Source organism: Perissodus microlepis, chromosome 2, assembly GCF_051167445.1.
Source record: "Perissodus microlepis isolate ML-2025 ecotype Zambia chromosome 2, ASM5116744v1, whole genome shotgun sequence".
Classification (NCBI taxonomy): Eukaryota; Metazoa; Chordata; class Actinopteri; order Cichliformes; family Cichlidae; genus Perissodus; species Perissodus microlepis.
The window spans coordinates 28,377,483-28,396,652 of NC_140462.1; the positions used below are offsets into that span (position 1 = coordinate 28,377,483).

A 19,170-nucleotide genomic window follows, 5' to 3' on the forward strand; every position below is an offset into this window, starting at 1 on the left:
TGAATAAAACAACCACATTTTGAGGTTGGGTATGACTTCTAAATGAACTAAGACTAAAACCATTTATTTATTCCACTATATAGTCTAGTTGTGAATGAGGTATATTGAAAATGTTGTCATTACAAAGGTCAGAAACACAGGAATAATGATCCACAGTGAAAAATATATATATAAATCTACATCAGTAATCCTCTTAAATGTCTTATTTGATGTTCCAGCAGGTGACGTTTTTAGATACAATGAACAAAATATATCCAGCTTATTGCTTCTAGAGAGTTTATATTTGTGTATATGCTCATTTTATAAAAAGTGCTGGACATAAAAACCTTGCTTAGGTAAGTCTAAAGAATCCCATATGTAACTTGGGCATCTGTGATCCATAAATCTCAAATCATCTTTAACTGATAGGACCTGACCTGTGATCTCTCAGGATTTAGTCAGGAACAGCTTTTAGCCAAAAGAGAAAAAAGAATAAAATTTTAGAAGAGGAGATATTGGTGGAGATAAAGTCAAAGGCAAATGTGTAGTTTTTGAGCATGACTTCAATGGTTATACATTGAATGTTATACACAAAAAGTTATTCTGGTCTCTAAAAATGCTCAAAGGACATGTATCAGTTTTCAATGTTTCCCGCTAATGTACAGAATAGGTAACTCATTTACAGTTTGACACACTCACAAACAGAGTTAAAAATTGTGTTTGCTTACTAATCCCTTATATCTTCATTTAATTATCCATCCATTCATCCATTCTTAGACATCTAATGAAAAGTTTGCTACAATACCTGCTACAATACCTACTACAGCATAACATGGACAATTCTGTCTCAATTTTTCATATAATAACAACCAAACAAACAAAAAAGCCTTCCCCCTGAAGTTTTTGCCTTGAAAAAAAAAAAACAATCCAGGGAAGAGACACTTCTTAATAAGAATAATCCCTGATGATAGAAGCCTGTATGTAGGTAGCTGAAAGAACAAGTTTCTGTTAATATGCTAATATGCTAATGCTAATATCCTACATTTCTGATGGTTCTCTCTCTCGTTTTCCCGTATGAATTTTTGAGTTCAGTTATATGTTTATGGCAGCCAAAGACTGTTTCAGAAGTAGAGCAAGATATTTTAATTCAATTTCTGCACGCTCACTGCCCAGTAAGAAATTATTTTTCCTGGCCAAAAAGAGAGTATGTGTGTAATCAAGTGAGTCCTATTTTCCTTATGGAGTTTTTTTCTGGCAAATCCAAGCTGGTCAGCTGGGAGGCAGTTGATAAACTGACATGGAATTATCCATCAGTCGTTTTGCTTTTTGTGTGTTATTTCATGTGATGCAGATTTGGCTAATTATCCTTCAGAGATGCTCTTGACCCCAATGTTCAGTGTCGTTTGGACAATAGGTTCCTTCACATGTCAGAGTAAGAATTTATAAAGGACTTCTTTACATGGTTTTATCTTTCAGTCACACATGACTTTTTATCATAAGGCTGCTTTGTAAAACTGTTAAGATTACTAGTGTATTTCAGGACAGTTGATCTGATAAATGCTGAGACACCTCAATTAATGTTGGGAAAAGGCTAAGTAAACATTTCCAGATGAATATCTGTTCTAGATTCAAGCCTTTGCACCATTTTTAAAACACCAAGATTGCCAAAGTGAAAATGCCCAACTACTAGGAGATGTTAAAGCAGATGTCCATCTTTTGTATACATTGTGTGTCTCAGTAGAAAGGTGGCTTTATAGTGTAGTGGTTTACAAATGCTAGTGCAATTCCAGCCAGAGACACAAATTCCCTTTTGTGTTGCAGTAGGAAGGGCATTTGGACACGTTGAACTACTCTTGTTACAAGGAAGCATCTAAAACGAACTGTTGTGTGTCTTAGTAGAAAGTCTGAATGATAAAATTTGTAGCAAAAAGCAGAAAGAACAATAATGCTAAAAACTGTAACATAAAAAAGCTTTTGAGAGGTTGTGGTGCCAAATTGAACTGGTTGACAATACAGGCAGAATAAACACAGTGACAGTAGCACTGACACTTCAAGGAGACGCTGTCAAGTTGCAGAAGGAGGTTGCTCTCTTGAGCACGCTGTAACATTTATAAGCCATTTTTGTATGAACATACAGAATAGCACACACAAATGATCAACAAGAGAAATAATACAAATCTTTATAAAGAGGTGTAGGAGGTGTATTTGTTCACTTCTCCACCTGCACAGTTTATTACAAGGCTGCAGATGATGTTTTACTGCTTCTTCTACAAATGGCCTTTTCCCTTAAGAATGTGTGCACGTCCAAGTAAGATGAAAACACATTTTTTTAAAATTACCTGCTGACAAAAACCAGCAGTCAGACCTGATTTAGGTTCTACTTAAAGTATTGCCTCACTGTTGGGTTAGACAACATTTAAACCCATGCAGGTTTTTGATGGCCTTTGGCAAAAGTTTATAGTGCTGCTACTAACAGTCGCTTGCAATTTTCAGTATCTTAAAATTTTTATGCCCACAGAATAAAAAATTTCTGCTGGAGTTTTATTCTCTGCCAGAAAAGGGCATTGCATGAAGCACCATCTACCCGACTAGCTGAAATGGTGCTTAAGTTATGAGAGTCTTGTACTAATTCACTACTACTGCACTACCATTGGTTTTAAATTGAGAATTGATCTGGGAAGGATTTAATTTTAAGTGCAATAGGTGCACAAAACATAATATAATTGGTTTTTTTTTCATGTATGATTCGAGCCAGAATTGGTAATAACCTATGTGTGAAAGTACAGTGAGTATCGGGTATATAAAATGCATGCATACTTGCACTTACATGAGTGCATTCACATCAGCATGCTAACTGTTGTTAATAACAAAGACAGATGAAGGAAACCTTTGCTTGTTACAAATGTTTTATTACTTACATGTGTTGCTCTCTTCCTACAGGCGTACCGAGGCAGCGTTAGACCTTACGTCAACTTCAATGCCAAACATGATGCTGAAATCCTCCATAAGGCCATGAAAGGGATGGGTCAGTATCCTGCTTAAATGTATTGCTGCTCACTTTCATTTCACATTGACACTAGCATGTCATATGACATTAACTGACTATTGTATGCAACATTTCACGACGATGACCATAAATACAAAAAATGAATTCTTTGCACAGTGGAAAACTTCTTCTTTTTTTATAGCTGCTTATGTGTGTTTATTTATTTACTTGGCAGGTCCCTGTGTAAGTCATTCAATGAAAAAGCTGTACCTCTGAAAATGGGGAACTAAGTATAAAACTACTGTAATTTCTAAATAGTCATGCACAATTTTTGTAACATTCCTTGGCTTAAAGCTGAAATTCTGCACATAATTACATATTGATTGCTTGATTTAAAGTCCACTGTGGTGATGTAAGGAGGCAAAGCTCCAAAAAGCATGACCTGTCATTTCATCCTATATTAATTTAATAAAAAACTGTTGTCTTCTTATTTGTCAGTAGTGGTTGTAAATACAGGAAAGGATGTGAAAACAGATAATGAACAAAGATAAAAACACATTACTGACACAGCTGTCAGAGGATTGGAACTGCTCCCTTTTGTAAGCATCATCTGAAAGATGGGAAAGCATTTCATTTTTCTAGTGTGTTTTACCAATTAGTGTATCACCAACATTAAAACTGACACGTGTGTCAGAGAGAGAAAGCGATAACACTGTAAATTATTTTTCCTAACACTTTATGACCAGTACGAGCAGAACCATTAGATCTAATTAATGGTTTCCCTGTCTGCAAACCACTGTGGACTCAAACTTGAAACAGCAGACTTGCACTACTTAAGTACAGTTCTTTAGTCAGTGCTGTCACTGCAGATCAGCTGGGCTTTGTGCCATAATTACCTTTCACTAATTTAACATTTGATCCTTGAGTGAAAATGATACATGCTGCTTCAGCCTGTTTGCGTCTCTGAGCCTTTTTTTTTATACTAAGGTGCTGTTGACTTTAGAAAGCTATTGGTTGTTAGATCATCTGCCATGCCAATCCTTTTGAATCCTGATCTCATGCTCTAACAGGCTGACTCATTTAGGTTAGGATATACTGGAAGCTATCATAATAAGGATTTGTGTTGTGTTTGGAAAAGAAAGACTTGAAATGAAAAGCTTCTTTTGTCTTGACCCACATTGCAGATGATTTCAGAGTCATTTTCCACACATTATTTAAGGTTTATATGATTTCTGGTGCAGGTACAGATGAAGATGCCATCCTCATGCTTCTTACAGCCCGCAGCAATGATCAGCGCCAGCAAATTAAGGCAGCATATAAAAAGGCCCACGGAAAGGTGAGAAGAGCCACTAGGAATTAAACAGAGAACTGATATACAATTACAGGTCGTGCCATCCACTCTGCATTCCTCACTTCACAAAACCAACCTGGCTGATGGTCAACTTCACCACAGGCACTGAAGACTGAGAATATATCATCCTTCTAAATATGCTGCAGGTGTTTCACTGAGCGTGAATAGTTGTCTGTCTTTCTGCATTCACCATGGGATGTATTAGTCTTGTCATGAGTGTACCCCACCTCTTGCACACTGTCAGCTGTTATGTGCCTCCCCACCTTCCTGCACCATAAATGCTTCTGTGTTGTAGAAGCATTTATGGGGCTCACAAGTAATAAGCCCAGAAATGAGTATCTGTCTACAGTAGGTTTGTGCATGTGTAACATCTTGACTGTTTCAAGAATTGTATATTTAACATGCACTTCTCATGCTCATTTCCAGCCCAGTATATTTAGTCTTAGACTCCAGCTGTGTGTGTTTCACAACTCAAAATAATCCTTATTTATGTCAAATTGGGCCTTCATGCCACCTCTCACTACTTTCTCTGTCTCGAAAAAGACAGTTTAGCTCCTCTTCCTTTAAGGTAACTGTCTTCTGATTGGCTGCCCCTCACAAACTAAAACTCTGAACAGCAGGTACTTGGGGCTTCTGTGTTATTTGACATCAAAACAAAGGGGACTACACCGTGTCGTAGCTTCCAGCTATCATTCACACCTGAAGGCAATTTACAGTCATTATATTTTACTAATTAATTTTTTTTACTAAAAATAATAATAAAAAAAAAAACAGGTCTTTGGACTGTGAGAGGAAATCTGAGTACTGGGACGTATGGAAAATCCACACAAAGAGGCCCTAGCCTGAATTTAAGGACCTTTTTGCTGTGAGGTGACAGTGCAAAGCACTGCACTAGCATGTCAGAGTCACATTTTAAAGCTATTAAAGAATGAATTAGCTATGTTCAAAATACAAACAAATGTGCTTAAGTAAAGACCTCAATATTGCACTTGATTACAGTTTTGAGCTTTTCCTTGGATGAGTTCTCCAATACCTATTTCATCAATTAGGGAGCAGGTACAACTGATAGAGGAATAAATCCTAATGACTTATAACATTTCCATTGCTTCTTGTGCACCTAACTAGGTGAAATTTTGCATACAGGACCTTTGCTTGTAATTTTTTCACATTGTTATATTACTTAAGTATAGAATCTTGCTGGTTTTTCACCATTGGCTGTCTTCTGTTCAACAATTTTTAACAGCAAAAAGGCAGCCAAAAACATTAAGTCTGTGATTTAAAGGGCAAGATTTTGGATCAAGACTGAACAGTCCTCAAATAAGTGGCAGGAAGGGCAGTTCTCCCCAGTCTCTATGGAGCAGAATTCAGTGCAGCTAGTTAGACAGAATTTTAAGCATTCATAGTCTCACTGTTCTGTCACACAGTGAAGATTTTTTATGCCCACCTGTGGATTGAAAGCTGAAAGCTAATTTGCTTTCTGTCTCAAGTATAAGTAGATGGAGGAGTTTGAGAGAGCATAGATGTATAACAGAACAGCTCCAGGGATAGCTCTGTATATTACAGTGTTTTATCAAAATGACCCAGAACGTGAGACTTTTTGCTTTGCTCAGTATTGCAGAGAATCTTTATGAGATGTATTAAAATGTCATGACGCCATTACACAATTGTGCTCAACTGCAAAAATATCTGAAGCCCGAGTCTACTTTTTTCTATATAACCGAGCAAAATATTACATCCTCTGTCATTTTCTTTTTTCCACATTCTTTGTAGGGATTTGATTAGTCTGACTTGAGAAATTTAACTCGTTCTACACACAAAAAATAACAAATAGATGGATTGTGTTATCCAGAAATATGGGGGATTTCTGCTTAATGTCTAATGTATTCAGCTAGAATCGTGATTTCTGGACTTCTCCAAAGAGCACTTGGATGAGCACAGTGCTGTGGGTGTTTTTGTGTACACAAATAGAGCCACATACTCAAATAACAATGGTATATGCTGTTGTTCATTTGGTTCCTGCAATGCACAAATCATTGGAGGCAGAAAACAATTTAGAGAAAGCCAGCTGTGAGTAATTTGCAAAGTAAATATGTTTTCCTTTTCTGCAGGTCACATTGAATACTCTAAGTGTAAGCGAAGCAGTGAGATGTAATTTTTTTTCCCTCATCTTCTTCACATCAAGATCCTGAATGGCCATTTTGTGTTTTTTAACTTATTTTGTCTGGCTTTAATGTTGGGATCTGGTGTGGTTTATATAAATGTCACTGTTACTAATATAGTTATTACTGTTTTAGCTCCTCTCATTATTATTAATTATTTGACCACAGGACTTGGTCAGTGCACTGAAATCTGAGCTCGGTGGACTGTTTGAGAGTCTTATTGTGGCTCTGATGACCCCATCTGTCTTATATGATGCTACTCTCCTGCATAACGCTCTCAAGGTAATAACTTAAACCACGTTACAGGTCTCATGTAAATGTAAATGTAGCCTACGTTTTTATTGTGATGTTTTTTGAATAATGTTTGATTAGGAAACACTTCATAGTTGACAACAGACATTTCAACTTCTCAAAGCCAGACAAACAAATGAGTAAATTAGGGACCACTGAAATTTCAATTTTTGGTGTATGTGTGTGTTTTGCTGTTATTCATTATTCACTTTGTACATAGAAACAAAATAATACTGTTCAGCAATGCAGTGGCTTCTCAAACCAATAGGTGATGTCATTATGATTATGTCCATCTTTTATTCAGTCTATGCACTATATTCATATTGAAGCCACTTTACAGATTTCAACTACAAGAGATGAAAAGGTTTAATTTTTTTAATCTACATTACACAGATTAAAAAATAAAGCAATAAAGCATCTAATACATGAAAAAAGAGTTGCAAACATAATTGCTAGTAAGATATCATGCACACTACCAGCTCCCTCCCTCTCTTTAGCTCACATAAATGGAACTCAAACATTACTGAAAAAGTGTTCTGAAAAGTTTGGTTGAAAAGGTAAAATGTTTGCCACCAGAAGGACCTTTTTCCAGTTTGTCTTTTTAACTAAAAGCAACAGCGGCAGGAACTCTTTCTACATAATAAAAAAATAGTTCCTGCCACTGTTGCTACTAGTCTCTTAACTCAACTCAGCTTCGTTATAAATCTTTAGGCCAACAGGTAGGCCATCTAACATGTATTATTATCTATTTTCCCACATGACGTTCAAAACCTTTTATTTTATGTTAACAGCATGCGATAGAAGCTGCTTGACAACTCCACAAAGACCATTTAGACCAATCTCTGATGCCCATTCTTTTTTAGATCAATATTTTGGCGTTACATCACATTTACTGATATGTTACAATGCTATCATCAAGCTCGACTCCAAGAGCAGGAAGCCAAGACTTTCTGTTCCATGCACTGGATGAATGCAGATAATTGTATTTAAAGTTAATTCATAGTTAACTCATTGGCAGACCGTAGCTCAATATTTTGAGATTGCAGATTTGACAGTTTGTTAAATTGTCAATACAATTTTAAATACAAACAGACTAAAACTAGAATCTAGAAAGTCTCAAATACCAGAACTCTTTTTTCTTTTGCCAATATATTCCAAAAATTCATATACAGATATCTTTAAATTGGTTAAGCTTTCTCTCTATATCTCCTGCAAACATTTTGTTTTGCAGCATTGGAGCATTGTAGTCCATTAGATCCATCTTTTGTACCTTCAGTGAAACTCAAATGAAAAAAGATGTCAGATCAAACTGGACATATTATATTATAGACATTTCAGACATTTTATAAGTGCTCTTTTTCAGGTCACAGGAGGCTCATAAAGTTAGAAGGGAATTGCGTGAGGGAAAAACATTTAGCAAACTCTCAGATCCTCATATGAGTTGCAAATGAAATTTTTTTCTGTCTCATTATTCTTCAGACACATTTACATTTGCATTACCCATGTGCAAATGAAGTGTTTAGTCAAAGTGAGAGCAAAGCATTTAGGACTTGGCCTCAACATTCATATCACACCCACTCCTCCATTAGTTAGGTTTGCCAGACAGTCTTGCTGTAAGGTTAATTGCAGCATAGAGAAGTGAACGTCAACGATAAATCTCTTTAGTACTGAACCTATTCGTTCTCTAATTGCAAACCTTTTAACTCTGCTATGCTCTCAAGTTGTACATCTCTTATTATCTTTTATTATTTCTATATTTTTCTTTATCGACTTTTAGGCTTTCTTTTTTTCATATTACTAATCAATGATATAGCCTAATATATAATAAACATGTACTAAAATTTAATATTGAACAGATATGGATATTGTTTCACACTGACTCCATTTATCTCATGCGTCGGGTTCCCAGGGTGCCGGGACTGAAGATGAAGTGCTAATTGAGATCCTGGCCTCCAGGACTGGCGAGCAGATTAAAGAAATCACCAAAGTGTACAAGAAAGGTAAAACACTCCACTGATGAAGAGGCAGAGAAAAACATGGTTACTGTGACTACTACAAATAATGACGCATCTAGAAGAATACATTAAGATGTTTTGTTTTACCGGCACTGCATTGGCAGAAGATATCTGCGCCTTTAAAAGCTTTATAGCTTTTTACTTTTTAAAAGTAAACTGCCATTAATGTTTTGATAGTTTTTGGCACAAAGGGGATTTGATTAATTTCAAAATCATGTTTTGATTAAAGCTTAATTGGTTATAATTGTCACAGTTAAAAATAACAACGAGGAAATGAGTCATAATTAAAAGAATCCAGTTTGGATTATTAGTGGAAAATGAGAACTTACCAAACGTAATTTAATTACATGCCCACAAGTTTTTTGGGGGCGCTGAAAAAAACACCAGTTTATAAAAGAACTAAGATGACTATGCCACTTCCAAGTAATCATTTTTCAATGTGTAGGGTTACTGTTGTGACAAAAGGACATTTTAACCCAAACCACAATACTTTCTAATATTAAAAGTGCCTAAAAATAACCAGTGAGTGGATGTAAAAGCAAAAAAAAATAAATAAATCTTTAAAGAACAGGTATTGCATATAAACTCTCTCTGTGTGTGTGTGTGTGTGTGTGTGTGTGTGTGTGTGTGTGTGTGCGCGCCTACAAGGCCTTCAAATATTCAAAATCAAGATACCCAGTCTGTGTCTGGAATGATTTTTATAGGAAATTAATTGTCTTAAAACTATAGAGATTAAATTCGATCCATCCATTTTCTTAATTGCTTATTCCATTCAGGGTCACTTAGTAGCAGGAACAGTGTGTAACAGTGTGAGAGGCGGGGTACACTAGATAGGTTGTGAGTCTATCGCAGGGTTAAGGATTACACTGACTTGCTAATTAGCTAATAGGCTGAGTTAGCTGAAAATTATCTGGCCTTTCCTTGTGCTTACGTTATGTTTGTGTAGGAAACTTGGGGATCTACATTAGAGTACACAGGACAAGTTTGAATCTCTTTATCCTCTCTGTAAGCAAACATAGATTTTACATAAGACAACTGTGAATAAGAAATTCACATTTCGAAGCCAAAACATTCATTTTGGACACCACAAAAGCCAGAAGTGACCATATTTAGACAAGATGGTTGAGTGCTAAGTTATTAGCTGAGGGTAGCAAGCAAGGGTATACAGCTTAGATATCCAAGCTGCATAGGAGCAATGCACAGGCACTCATGCCTGCTAGTAAAATAAAGGTCTGGTCTCATTCCTAAGGGCTCACCACAGTAGATGGATCTGCATACTAGAGTTGTAACAGATTTTACATTAAATGCCCATCCTAATGCAAACTCCTCCCTCAAGTATTTTAGTCCCAAACCTATGATGGCGTGCCTATTGTCAATTTACTGCATAGTACAGAAATAACAGTATATCGTATATATAGTTTCTTTATTCATATAGATTTATAATATCTGCTCTTTTCTCTAGAGTACCATGCTTATTTAAAGCCCATAGCGTGGTGCTGATCCTTTTTATTTTCAGTGTAATATGTTCTGTCATCCGAGTAATAAACACACTGCACCTCTGTATCACCAGTCACACTTTAATGAAAGGTCTCTAACATAGCAGCTGTGACTTACAACAAACCGTGATGGAAAATATGTGATAACAAAGGCTCAAATGGCCCAAGGCAGAGAATGCAGTTTATCTGATCTGGACGAAAGCATAGACCCTTAGTCAACTAATCAAATCTCTCCTCTCATGGCTCATCCTGCAAAACAGAGGACAGCCTACTAAGGTCGACTGAAATCATTAGCAACTGTCGTGAACAGGAACTGTAAGCAATCGTCTGCCCCCCTTCTCTTCTTTCCTCCAGAGTTCAGCGGAAAGCTGGAGAAGGATATCTGTGGTGACACCTCAGGGCACTATCAGAAACTGCTGGTGATCCTGCTGCAGGTAAAGAAGGGCACTGCTGGAAAGACTTATGTTTCTTTTCCTGATAATGAGATCCTACAGTGATGCCATTAGAAAGTCATGAGACGTGTAGGCTGGAAAGGGGCAGGGGGATGACAGCACATTTAGTTTCTTTAATGTGATGTTTATACAGAAGGAAAAGTAATTTTCATGGTTCTTGTAGATTTGAGGGATTATTTAATTAGGTGTTCAGATGTTACCTGGGTTGAGAGGTCTGAGCGCACCATGTTTCCATCAACACTGACCTACTTTACTCTATGTTTGTCCACCTGTCTTTGTACCTGTCTGGTTTCCTACCTCTCTTTGTTTCGTCTGGCTGCAAAGGGGAGTAGGGAGGAGGGAGTAGACGAGGAAAAGATCGAGAAAGACGCTAAGGTAAGAAGGAAGAACATGAGATAAAAATACACATGGCAAGAGCTGGCTTTCTGCTTTAGCTTTGTGAGTTTGTCCAGCGAATTCAAGCAACTTCAACACTACATTAACAAGAAATCACATTTTTTATTATTACCCAATTACACTGGTGTTAATCAAGCCGTTTTTTTAATTGTCTAGCTCCATTGTTTTTACAGGACTACATAAGTTTTCCTTATTTTTTGTATACAGTACTGAAAATGGGAAAATGGGAAATAAGTGCAGCAATTTATTGAAATGTGGAACATATATGACAAAAACAGAGCTTATGCTATTCTAAAAAGGATGAAAGTCAATATTTGACCATGTTTTAACACAGCCTGAGCTTTCTTGTAATTTCTTTAAGTAGCCTTCAGGAATAGTTGCCCAGGTTTCTTGAAAGATATTCAAAGCTTTTCTTTGGAGGTCGGCTGCCTTTTTGTTCTGTTCTCTATCAAGATGATCCCACACTGCTTCAATAATGTTGATGTCCAGGCTCTCCTGCGAGCGGTCAATGCCCATAATAGTGTTCCATTGTGTGTTTTTCTATCTATGCATGCTTGTACTGCACTGGCAGTGTGGGATCATTGTCATGTTTAAAAATTAAGTTGTTGTTATCAGCTGGTATTGCATGCTGGATCAGAATCTAATGGTTCTTCTCTGCATTAATAATTCATCATTCCATTAATTTCAATAATCTCCAACACCTGTGGCTGAAATAAAGCCCCAAACCATGACAGAGCCTCCACCATGTTCTACGACTGCAGACACTCACTGTTTGCCTATCAGAACAAGGTTAATTTAAATAGGAGGAGATAAAATGGGTTGTTTCAGAGAAAGAATAAATGGAGGCATCTCACCAAAGCCCATTAAAAGGTCAACAGGGATTACTTTAAACATTTCGTCACTCATCCCAGTCACTTGGATAAGTGACGAAACGTTTCTCCGACTGAAATCAATACGTTCAGATCAACAGAATTAACTTTTTGGGTATCGTATAGGGAGGCTTAGAAGATCATTTTTAACATGGCAAAAAAATGTAATAAATAAAAAAATAAGGATTATTTCTCAACTAGTATTGATTTCCAGCCACCCAGTGAAGATTCCAAGAAGTTATAGCTCTCTACCAAAAAAGTCCTGCACATATCCCCTGCAGTAAATTATTGAACTGTCACGTACACACTTCGATCTTTGTACTAGATAAATAATGTGTGAGGTGTTGAGGTGTAGGGAGGCGGATTTTGTTACCTTTGGAGAGACACAGTCTAACTCTTTCCACATGTCCAGTATGTGTGCTAAGCTCACTGCATGATGTTTAATAGATAGACATTGGGGTATCACTATAAATATACAGTTTTCCAGATATTCAATAAGTCTGTTTAAGTTTAAGGAAATGGAAAGTCTGTGCCTCAAGGGGAACTTTACACACTGATATAATTTGTATTACTTCCTATACTTGCACCAAAAGTTGGCATTAGACATGCAGAGGTGTGTGTAATAAGCAAACGTGAATATAACTCAAATTATTATCCAGCTGGTCACTGTACATATCTGACCTAATGATAAACTGGAGCAACAGACTCTTTCCTGATTTATGATACAACATGTTTTTAAAGATTTAAAATAATTACGTTTTGATATTAATGTGAGTGAATGACTTTTATTTTTTTTTAAAATTACCCGCAATGTTAAAAAAATCCTGAAACATGCAAACTGCCTGTGTATTATGTGTATTGTGATAATGATACACATAATGATGTGTATTTGTTTATATGATAAACAAATGATAATAATAATATAATAATAATAAATTAATTAACAGCAGGAAATTAACCTTTATTATTATGGCATCTTGTTTTAAAACCATTACATGTAGCAGACATTAACAGTTAATAACATGAATCTAAACACACACCAAATTATCATGACTAGCAGTCCGTCTTGACTCATAACACCAGAGCGGTGTTAAGCCACTCTGTGATCAAATTAGGAGAAATAAGCAATGCTAATTCATTAAAAAGCAAAAATAAATGACTCTGTGTGTGTGTGTGTGTGTGTGCGTGCGTGCGTGCGTGCGTGCGTGCGTGCGTGCGTGTGTGTGTGTGAGAGAGAGAGAGAGCGAGAGAGAGTATGAACATCGGTGTGTGGTCTTCCATTACAGGACTTGTATGCTGCTGGTGAGGGAAAGTTTGGCACAGATGAGGAAAAATTTATCACAATTCTGGGCAACAGGAGCGCTGAACATCTCAAAACAGGTGAGTTTGCCAGTTTGCCTGTGCCAGCCCATTTGGATGTTGTGATATGCTCAGGGCGTCCGTTAGCTGTGTAAGACAAACACTGAAAAAAAATGAAAACAAAAAAGTCAAAGTGTAAGAAAATGTGCAGGAAATATCAGTGAAACATGCTTAAACAGCACAGATTGTGGAGACTAAGTTGAGAGCATAGGAAGTGCAATGGTTTAGTCAGATGTGAACAAACAACAAACAGATCGACATGCTTTAGCAAGTCTTTTAAAAGTCAGTTGTTGGCAAGTTTCTATCAAATTACTTGTTTGGCTGCTCGTTTCACTGTTTTTCTGATCTAGTAACTTTTTAACTTTTTTTATTGAAATAAAAATGTAGACAAGTTTGGTTTAGTAAAATGACGCAGCAATACTAAGATAAAATACAAAATAACATATTAATTTCACAATTAAACCAATATAACATAACATATGACAGTGGATATAAACCTGCTCAAACACGTGTGCTGACCTATTCTCTGAACTCTAAAAATTGTGGTCCTCATTAAGAGGCGAAAAGCTACTAACTTGCTCCACAACTGCAATATGTTGTTTATCAGGAAAGAGTTAAGTAAACAACAGACAATCTGTGTCTTTTTTGTGGTTAGGACAGTCTCTTTTGCATTTGCGTCAACATTCAACTTTTTAACTGATGAGGCAGTGAGGTACACCAGGAATATGTCAGTTATTTCAGTTTACACTGATGCCTCTGTATCTGTGCCAATTAGTTTCGATTGTTCAAAATCAACCACTGGAAAAATTATTCCAGTGGTTGATTTTTATGTGGCTTTTAGTGTGGGATACTACTTTCCCTCTTCGTGATTACCTAGTTGTTGCACCCTCACCCACACGTCTCAGATCATCAAACAGATTTTAATATTACACAAAGATAACACCAATAAATACCAAATGCAGTTATAGAGGCTGGTTTCATTAATTAAGGAAAAAAATCTATTCATTACCTACATAATTGTAATTGACCCCTAAACTTAATTAGATTTAGATTAGATTAGCCTTTATTGTCTTCCTTGAAAGAAATTTACTTTGGACAATCGAGTGGAACACGTCATGTACAATAACACACACATATAAACACAATTTCACCTATTGCCATTCAGTAATGGCACTAGAGACAGTTTTAACCTTAAAGTTGTCACTTGTTCAACCTTCTCTCCACTAATGAAAACCAGACCGTGATCTCCAATAGATCTTGGATTTATTGGAGATAATAACTACTTGTACCATCCTTGGGAACAACAACAACAGTCAAGCATTTGCAATAATTGGCAATTTCCTCCTTGTTGTCGAATCATGAACTCTGAGCTTAACTAAAACAAGTGAGGTTTTCAGTTCTTTGGGTGTTGTTTGGGTTTTTTTGTGACCTCCTGGATGAGTTGTCAGTGCGCTCTTAGAGTAACTTGGTAGATAGTGCAAAATTTTCTCAGTTTGTGGATCATGGTTCACACCATGGTTCACTGGAGTCTGAAAGTCTTAGAAAGTCTTGCTTTGAAACCGATTCACTAACAGAAGTCAATGACTTTGTTTCAGAAACAGAATCAGAGAATGAGAGAAACTTTATTAATCCCAGAGGGAAATTGAGTTGTCATATCAGCAAATATACAACAAACAACAAGCACTCATAAAATGTGAGTGTAGAAACAGTTATGATAGATAAATATTAAGATGAATAGATAAATATAGAGATATAGCATAAATATAAACATGAATATACATATATATAAAAGTATGTGTGCAAAAATGTCATGGTGTACAAAAGTGACAGGGTGCATTGAGGTGCAATTAATACTGTATGGATGAATTAAAGAGTCTGATAGCAGCAGGAAGGAACGACCTCCTATAACGTTCCCTCAGACAGCAAGGTTGAAGGAACCTGTTGCTGAAACTGCTCTTCAGATTTCCAGTGTGTTATGGAGGAGGTGGGAGTCATTGTCCATGATTGCCAGCAATCTGTCACTGTTTCTTATCTCTTCTCGAGTTTCTTTAAATTGTGGGATGATGTGAGATCTTCTAACCTACTTCATTTTCTCAGACAGGTTATATTTAAGTGATTTCTAGATTCAACAGGACTGACAGTAATCAGGCTGGGTGTGGCTAGTGAAACTGAACTTGACTTTCCAAAAAATGTGGTTAATCACAATTAATTCATGATTTAACAAGGGATGGTAAATTACTGTTACACACAGTGCCAGGTAGATTTATATAAATGCAATAAAAGAAATGTAATCCAGTGAACTCACCAAATCACACTCATGTTGTGCACAAAGAGATCATCTAAGGGCTGAAACTGACATATTTTTTGCCCTGAAGTAAAAACAGGTTCATGTTGAAAATTGCTTGATGTGTTTCTCTCTAATGAGGATGTATGAGTGTCTGTCACTGTGGCTGTTTTGGTTATTTTGCAGTATTTGCTGCCTACAAGAAGCTCTCTGGCTCTGATATAGAGGACAGCATTAGAGGCGAGACCACTGGGAATTTGGAGAACTTGCTGCTGGCTGTTGGTAAGAGCCGCAATTTATCTGGGTGATAATTTAGGCGTCACATACAAGTAATCAGAATATCCCTGGATGGGGTTTTCTTTCAAGAAATTTTGAATAAAATATGACAGAAGATAACACTTGATAGCAAAAAGTGAACATCAGACAGTGTCAGCTTAACTTTACAAAAAATGTAGTCTTGCACATAGCCTCATCAGTTTTTGTCTTTTTCCTCCACAGTGAAATGTGCCGGGAGCATCCCAAACTTCTTTGCTGAGAGTCTATATAAATCTATGAGGGTATGTCTCATTATCACATCGCTCTAGTCTAATTAATGAAAATACTCACCGATCACTCACCTGTAAAATATATGATATGTATATAATAAATAACAATCTTAACAAAGTTATATCTGTCAAAAAAGATAACTTGACTACATTAGATTTTGAGGTTAGTGTTGGTGTCATTTTTAACCCTCCATGATGCTTCAGCAAATTATTTTCATGTTAGTCTTGCTCAAATATGAGACTATCAATATATTAAGAAGACTTTAAATTCAAATCAGAAGAGTAGCTACAATACAAGCTGTTGCATTAGAATGAATAGGGCAACAAAAGTGAAGTCAAATCAAGGAGCAGTGACTGTGTAGTCATTTTCCAGTAAACTAAAAGGCTGTTTTCTACATCTAAACAGCAAAAAAAAAAAACCCAAAACAAAACAAAATGGTGTTTACAGTGATATAGTTTAAAAGCTTAACTAACCTGGAAGAGGCTTGAATCTGCCTTTCAACTCTGAGCAAGAAAATGTACAAGCATTTTTTCCAACATGTTGAATTAATATTTGAAGTGCAAACTAAAGGTTCACTGTGTAATAACTGTAGATTTTGGGAAAGAAAGTACACCTTCCATTCTGAAGTTATAGTCATCAGAACCTCTGAGGATCACCACATGACATCATTCAGCGTGCGGAAATTTAACACAAAAAAAGCCAAAATGCTGAAGCCGCGTAGGCGGAAGTAAGTACACCCTTATTGTAGCAGCCAGCTACTGCTAATCAAAATCACTTGATCAGCTGATCATCAGCATGTTTAAAATTCTGTTTAGAAATTTAATGTTAACAAAATGTTAAGAATGAACAACATCAGCAATAACTCTAGAGAAGTAATTGTTGCTGCCCATCAATCAGTAAAGGGTTAAAAAGCTGTTTACAAAGAAACTGAAGTCTATAATCTAGAATGATAAAGACTGTTAATATAAAGAAAACATTTGAGGCAGTTGCCAATCTTTCCAGGAGGATTATTATAGGGTCTTTACCTTACAATATAAAGTGCATTGAGGCAACTGTTGCTGACATTTGATTTCTTTCTTTCTTTCTTTCTTTCTTTCTTTCTTTCTTTCTTTCTTTCTTTTTTCTGTGTATTTAGCGAGCTGGAACTGATGACGACACTCTGATGAGGATAATGGTGTCCAGGAGTGAGGTGGACATGTTGGACATCAGAGGCAGTTTCAAGAAGATATACGGACAGTCTCTGTACACCACCATCCAGGTACTGCTTCAGCCCACTCAGGATTTCTGTTTATTCCCTTGTGCTCTTTTTTAATGAAACATACTGAATAGTCTATTACTTCAGAAGAATAACACATTTCTGTAAAATGTAATTTTCCTCAGTTGTCTCCATATTCTGCTAAATATACTCATCTGTCCCTCTGCATGACTTTAGAGCACCAGCTGGGTTTACTATGGATATGATGGCTGTACACTACTCACGTCAGTGCAGTGATGGAGTGGGGATTAGTGATTTACTTTAAATGTCTCCCTCAGTGTGCTTCCCTTCTTTTCACACCAGATGAAGTGAATAATCTGTTCTCCTAATGCCAGATGTTCCTCCATTGAAGAGTTATTACGATCCTCCTGTAGAACTAAATGGCCAGTACTGAATAGATAATAACACATTATGAAATAATCTTGAATAAATATATTATATATTTTTTACAGTTCAGCAGAGTTCATTTTTTCCTTAATTATGGCAGTTATTCTACAATTTCTCCACTTTTTAAATAATTTATAATTCATTCTGCATGTTCACAGTCCCCGTACTGTGTACTATTCACTTTGCCTTCCAAATGAATCAGAGCTACATATAGCTAATGACATTAATTACGCCAGTGCTTTTCCTGCTATTATAAGAGCATGTTTATGCCACACAGTAGTTGCCACAATTAATGGTGTCTAACATGTAAATAATGATAATTTCAACATACAAGCTGTAATTATGACTTGGAGACTTGCTTTTTGAATATTTTCTGACAAAAAATACCAACCAACCATGGATGCCTGACATTAAAAGTGGAATAAAAATGTAAAGCCTTAACTAAGCTTATTTAAGGCTTTACATTTTTATTCTAAAGTCAAAAGCTATTTTAAGCTTTTGGCTCATTGCTTATACTTAGACTTACACCCTAGTGTCCACCATTGTAACTGTATTTATATGAGAGAAAATAAAAAAAGCTTAATAGGTCTCCTTTAAAGGACAGTGTGCTAAAGTTTCAATGGAAGTTTTCAATGAGGAGTGATTATAAAGTGATATCAAACTTTGCTTTTCCTTATCAATATGATGTAAACATGGATGGTGTAATCTAATGTGTATTGAATAATAATCAACCATGAGTAATTAGAGTGGATTGCTGTAAGCAGTACTGTATAATGCAGAGTATTAATTGTCCTGAAAATAACGTCTCGATTATGCAGGAAGCACTTATTTCATTTGTATCATGGATATAAGTGACGCTGGGATCTCGGATCATTTCCCAGTTATATTTGATACTGGCTTATGCACTAACGAACTACATCCTGCGGCTCCCCTTCGCCCACTACGTGTAATCAATGCTGAAGCGGTGTCAAACTTCTCTATGTCTTTCTTGGATTCTGCATCTGTCACTCCCGACTGTTGTTCATTTTGCTCGGTTGATGACTGTGCTAATACCTTGCTATCGTTATTTTCTTCTATCCTTGATACTCTTGCCCCTGTTGTGCCAAAAAGTGATTGTCTGCCAAAAACTGATTGCTTGTATTTAAACTGCTATAAATAACTTGTTGATCTACAATATGTGAAACATATGTCAAATATATCCCTCATGAATTATATCAAGTCATCTTGACCAACAAACAACATTCCTGTAACGAGGTAGAAGCCGCAATCACTTTTTGGCAGTGACTTTTATGTATCCTTTATTTATGCAGTTAAAAAAATTCTTGTTTGCTTTAAAAATGTCTCT

The 19,170-nt window shown here is 36.3% G+C and overlaps 1 protein-coding gene across 1 annotated transcript in view; it reads left to right on the forward strand.

Annotated features, from left to right (window-relative positions):
- The window catches only part of anxa5a (annexin A5a), a 30,198-nt gene that overhangs the window by 6,920 nt on the left and 4,108 nt on the right, over window positions 1-19,170 (forward strand). The window contains exons 2-11 of the mRNA XM_084938125.1: window positions 2,920-3,004; window positions 4,207-4,301; window positions 6,644-6,757; window positions 8,676-8,766; window positions 10,632-10,711; window positions 11,054-11,104; window positions 13,281-13,374; window positions 15,824-15,919; window positions 16,136-16,194; window positions 17,319-17,441. Coding sequence (XP_084794251.1) covers window positions 2,920-3,004; window positions 4,207-4,301; window positions 6,644-6,757; window positions 8,676-8,766; window positions 10,632-10,711; window positions 11,054-11,104; window positions 13,281-13,374; window positions 15,824-15,919; window positions 16,136-16,194; window positions 17,319-17,441 — 888 coding nt within the window. The remainder of the gene's footprint in view (window positions 1-2,919; window positions 3,005-4,206; window positions 4,302-6,643; window positions 6,758-8,675; window positions 8,767-10,631; window positions 10,712-11,053; window positions 11,105-13,280; window positions 13,375-15,823; window positions 15,920-16,135; window positions 16,195-17,318; window positions 17,442-19,170) is intronic.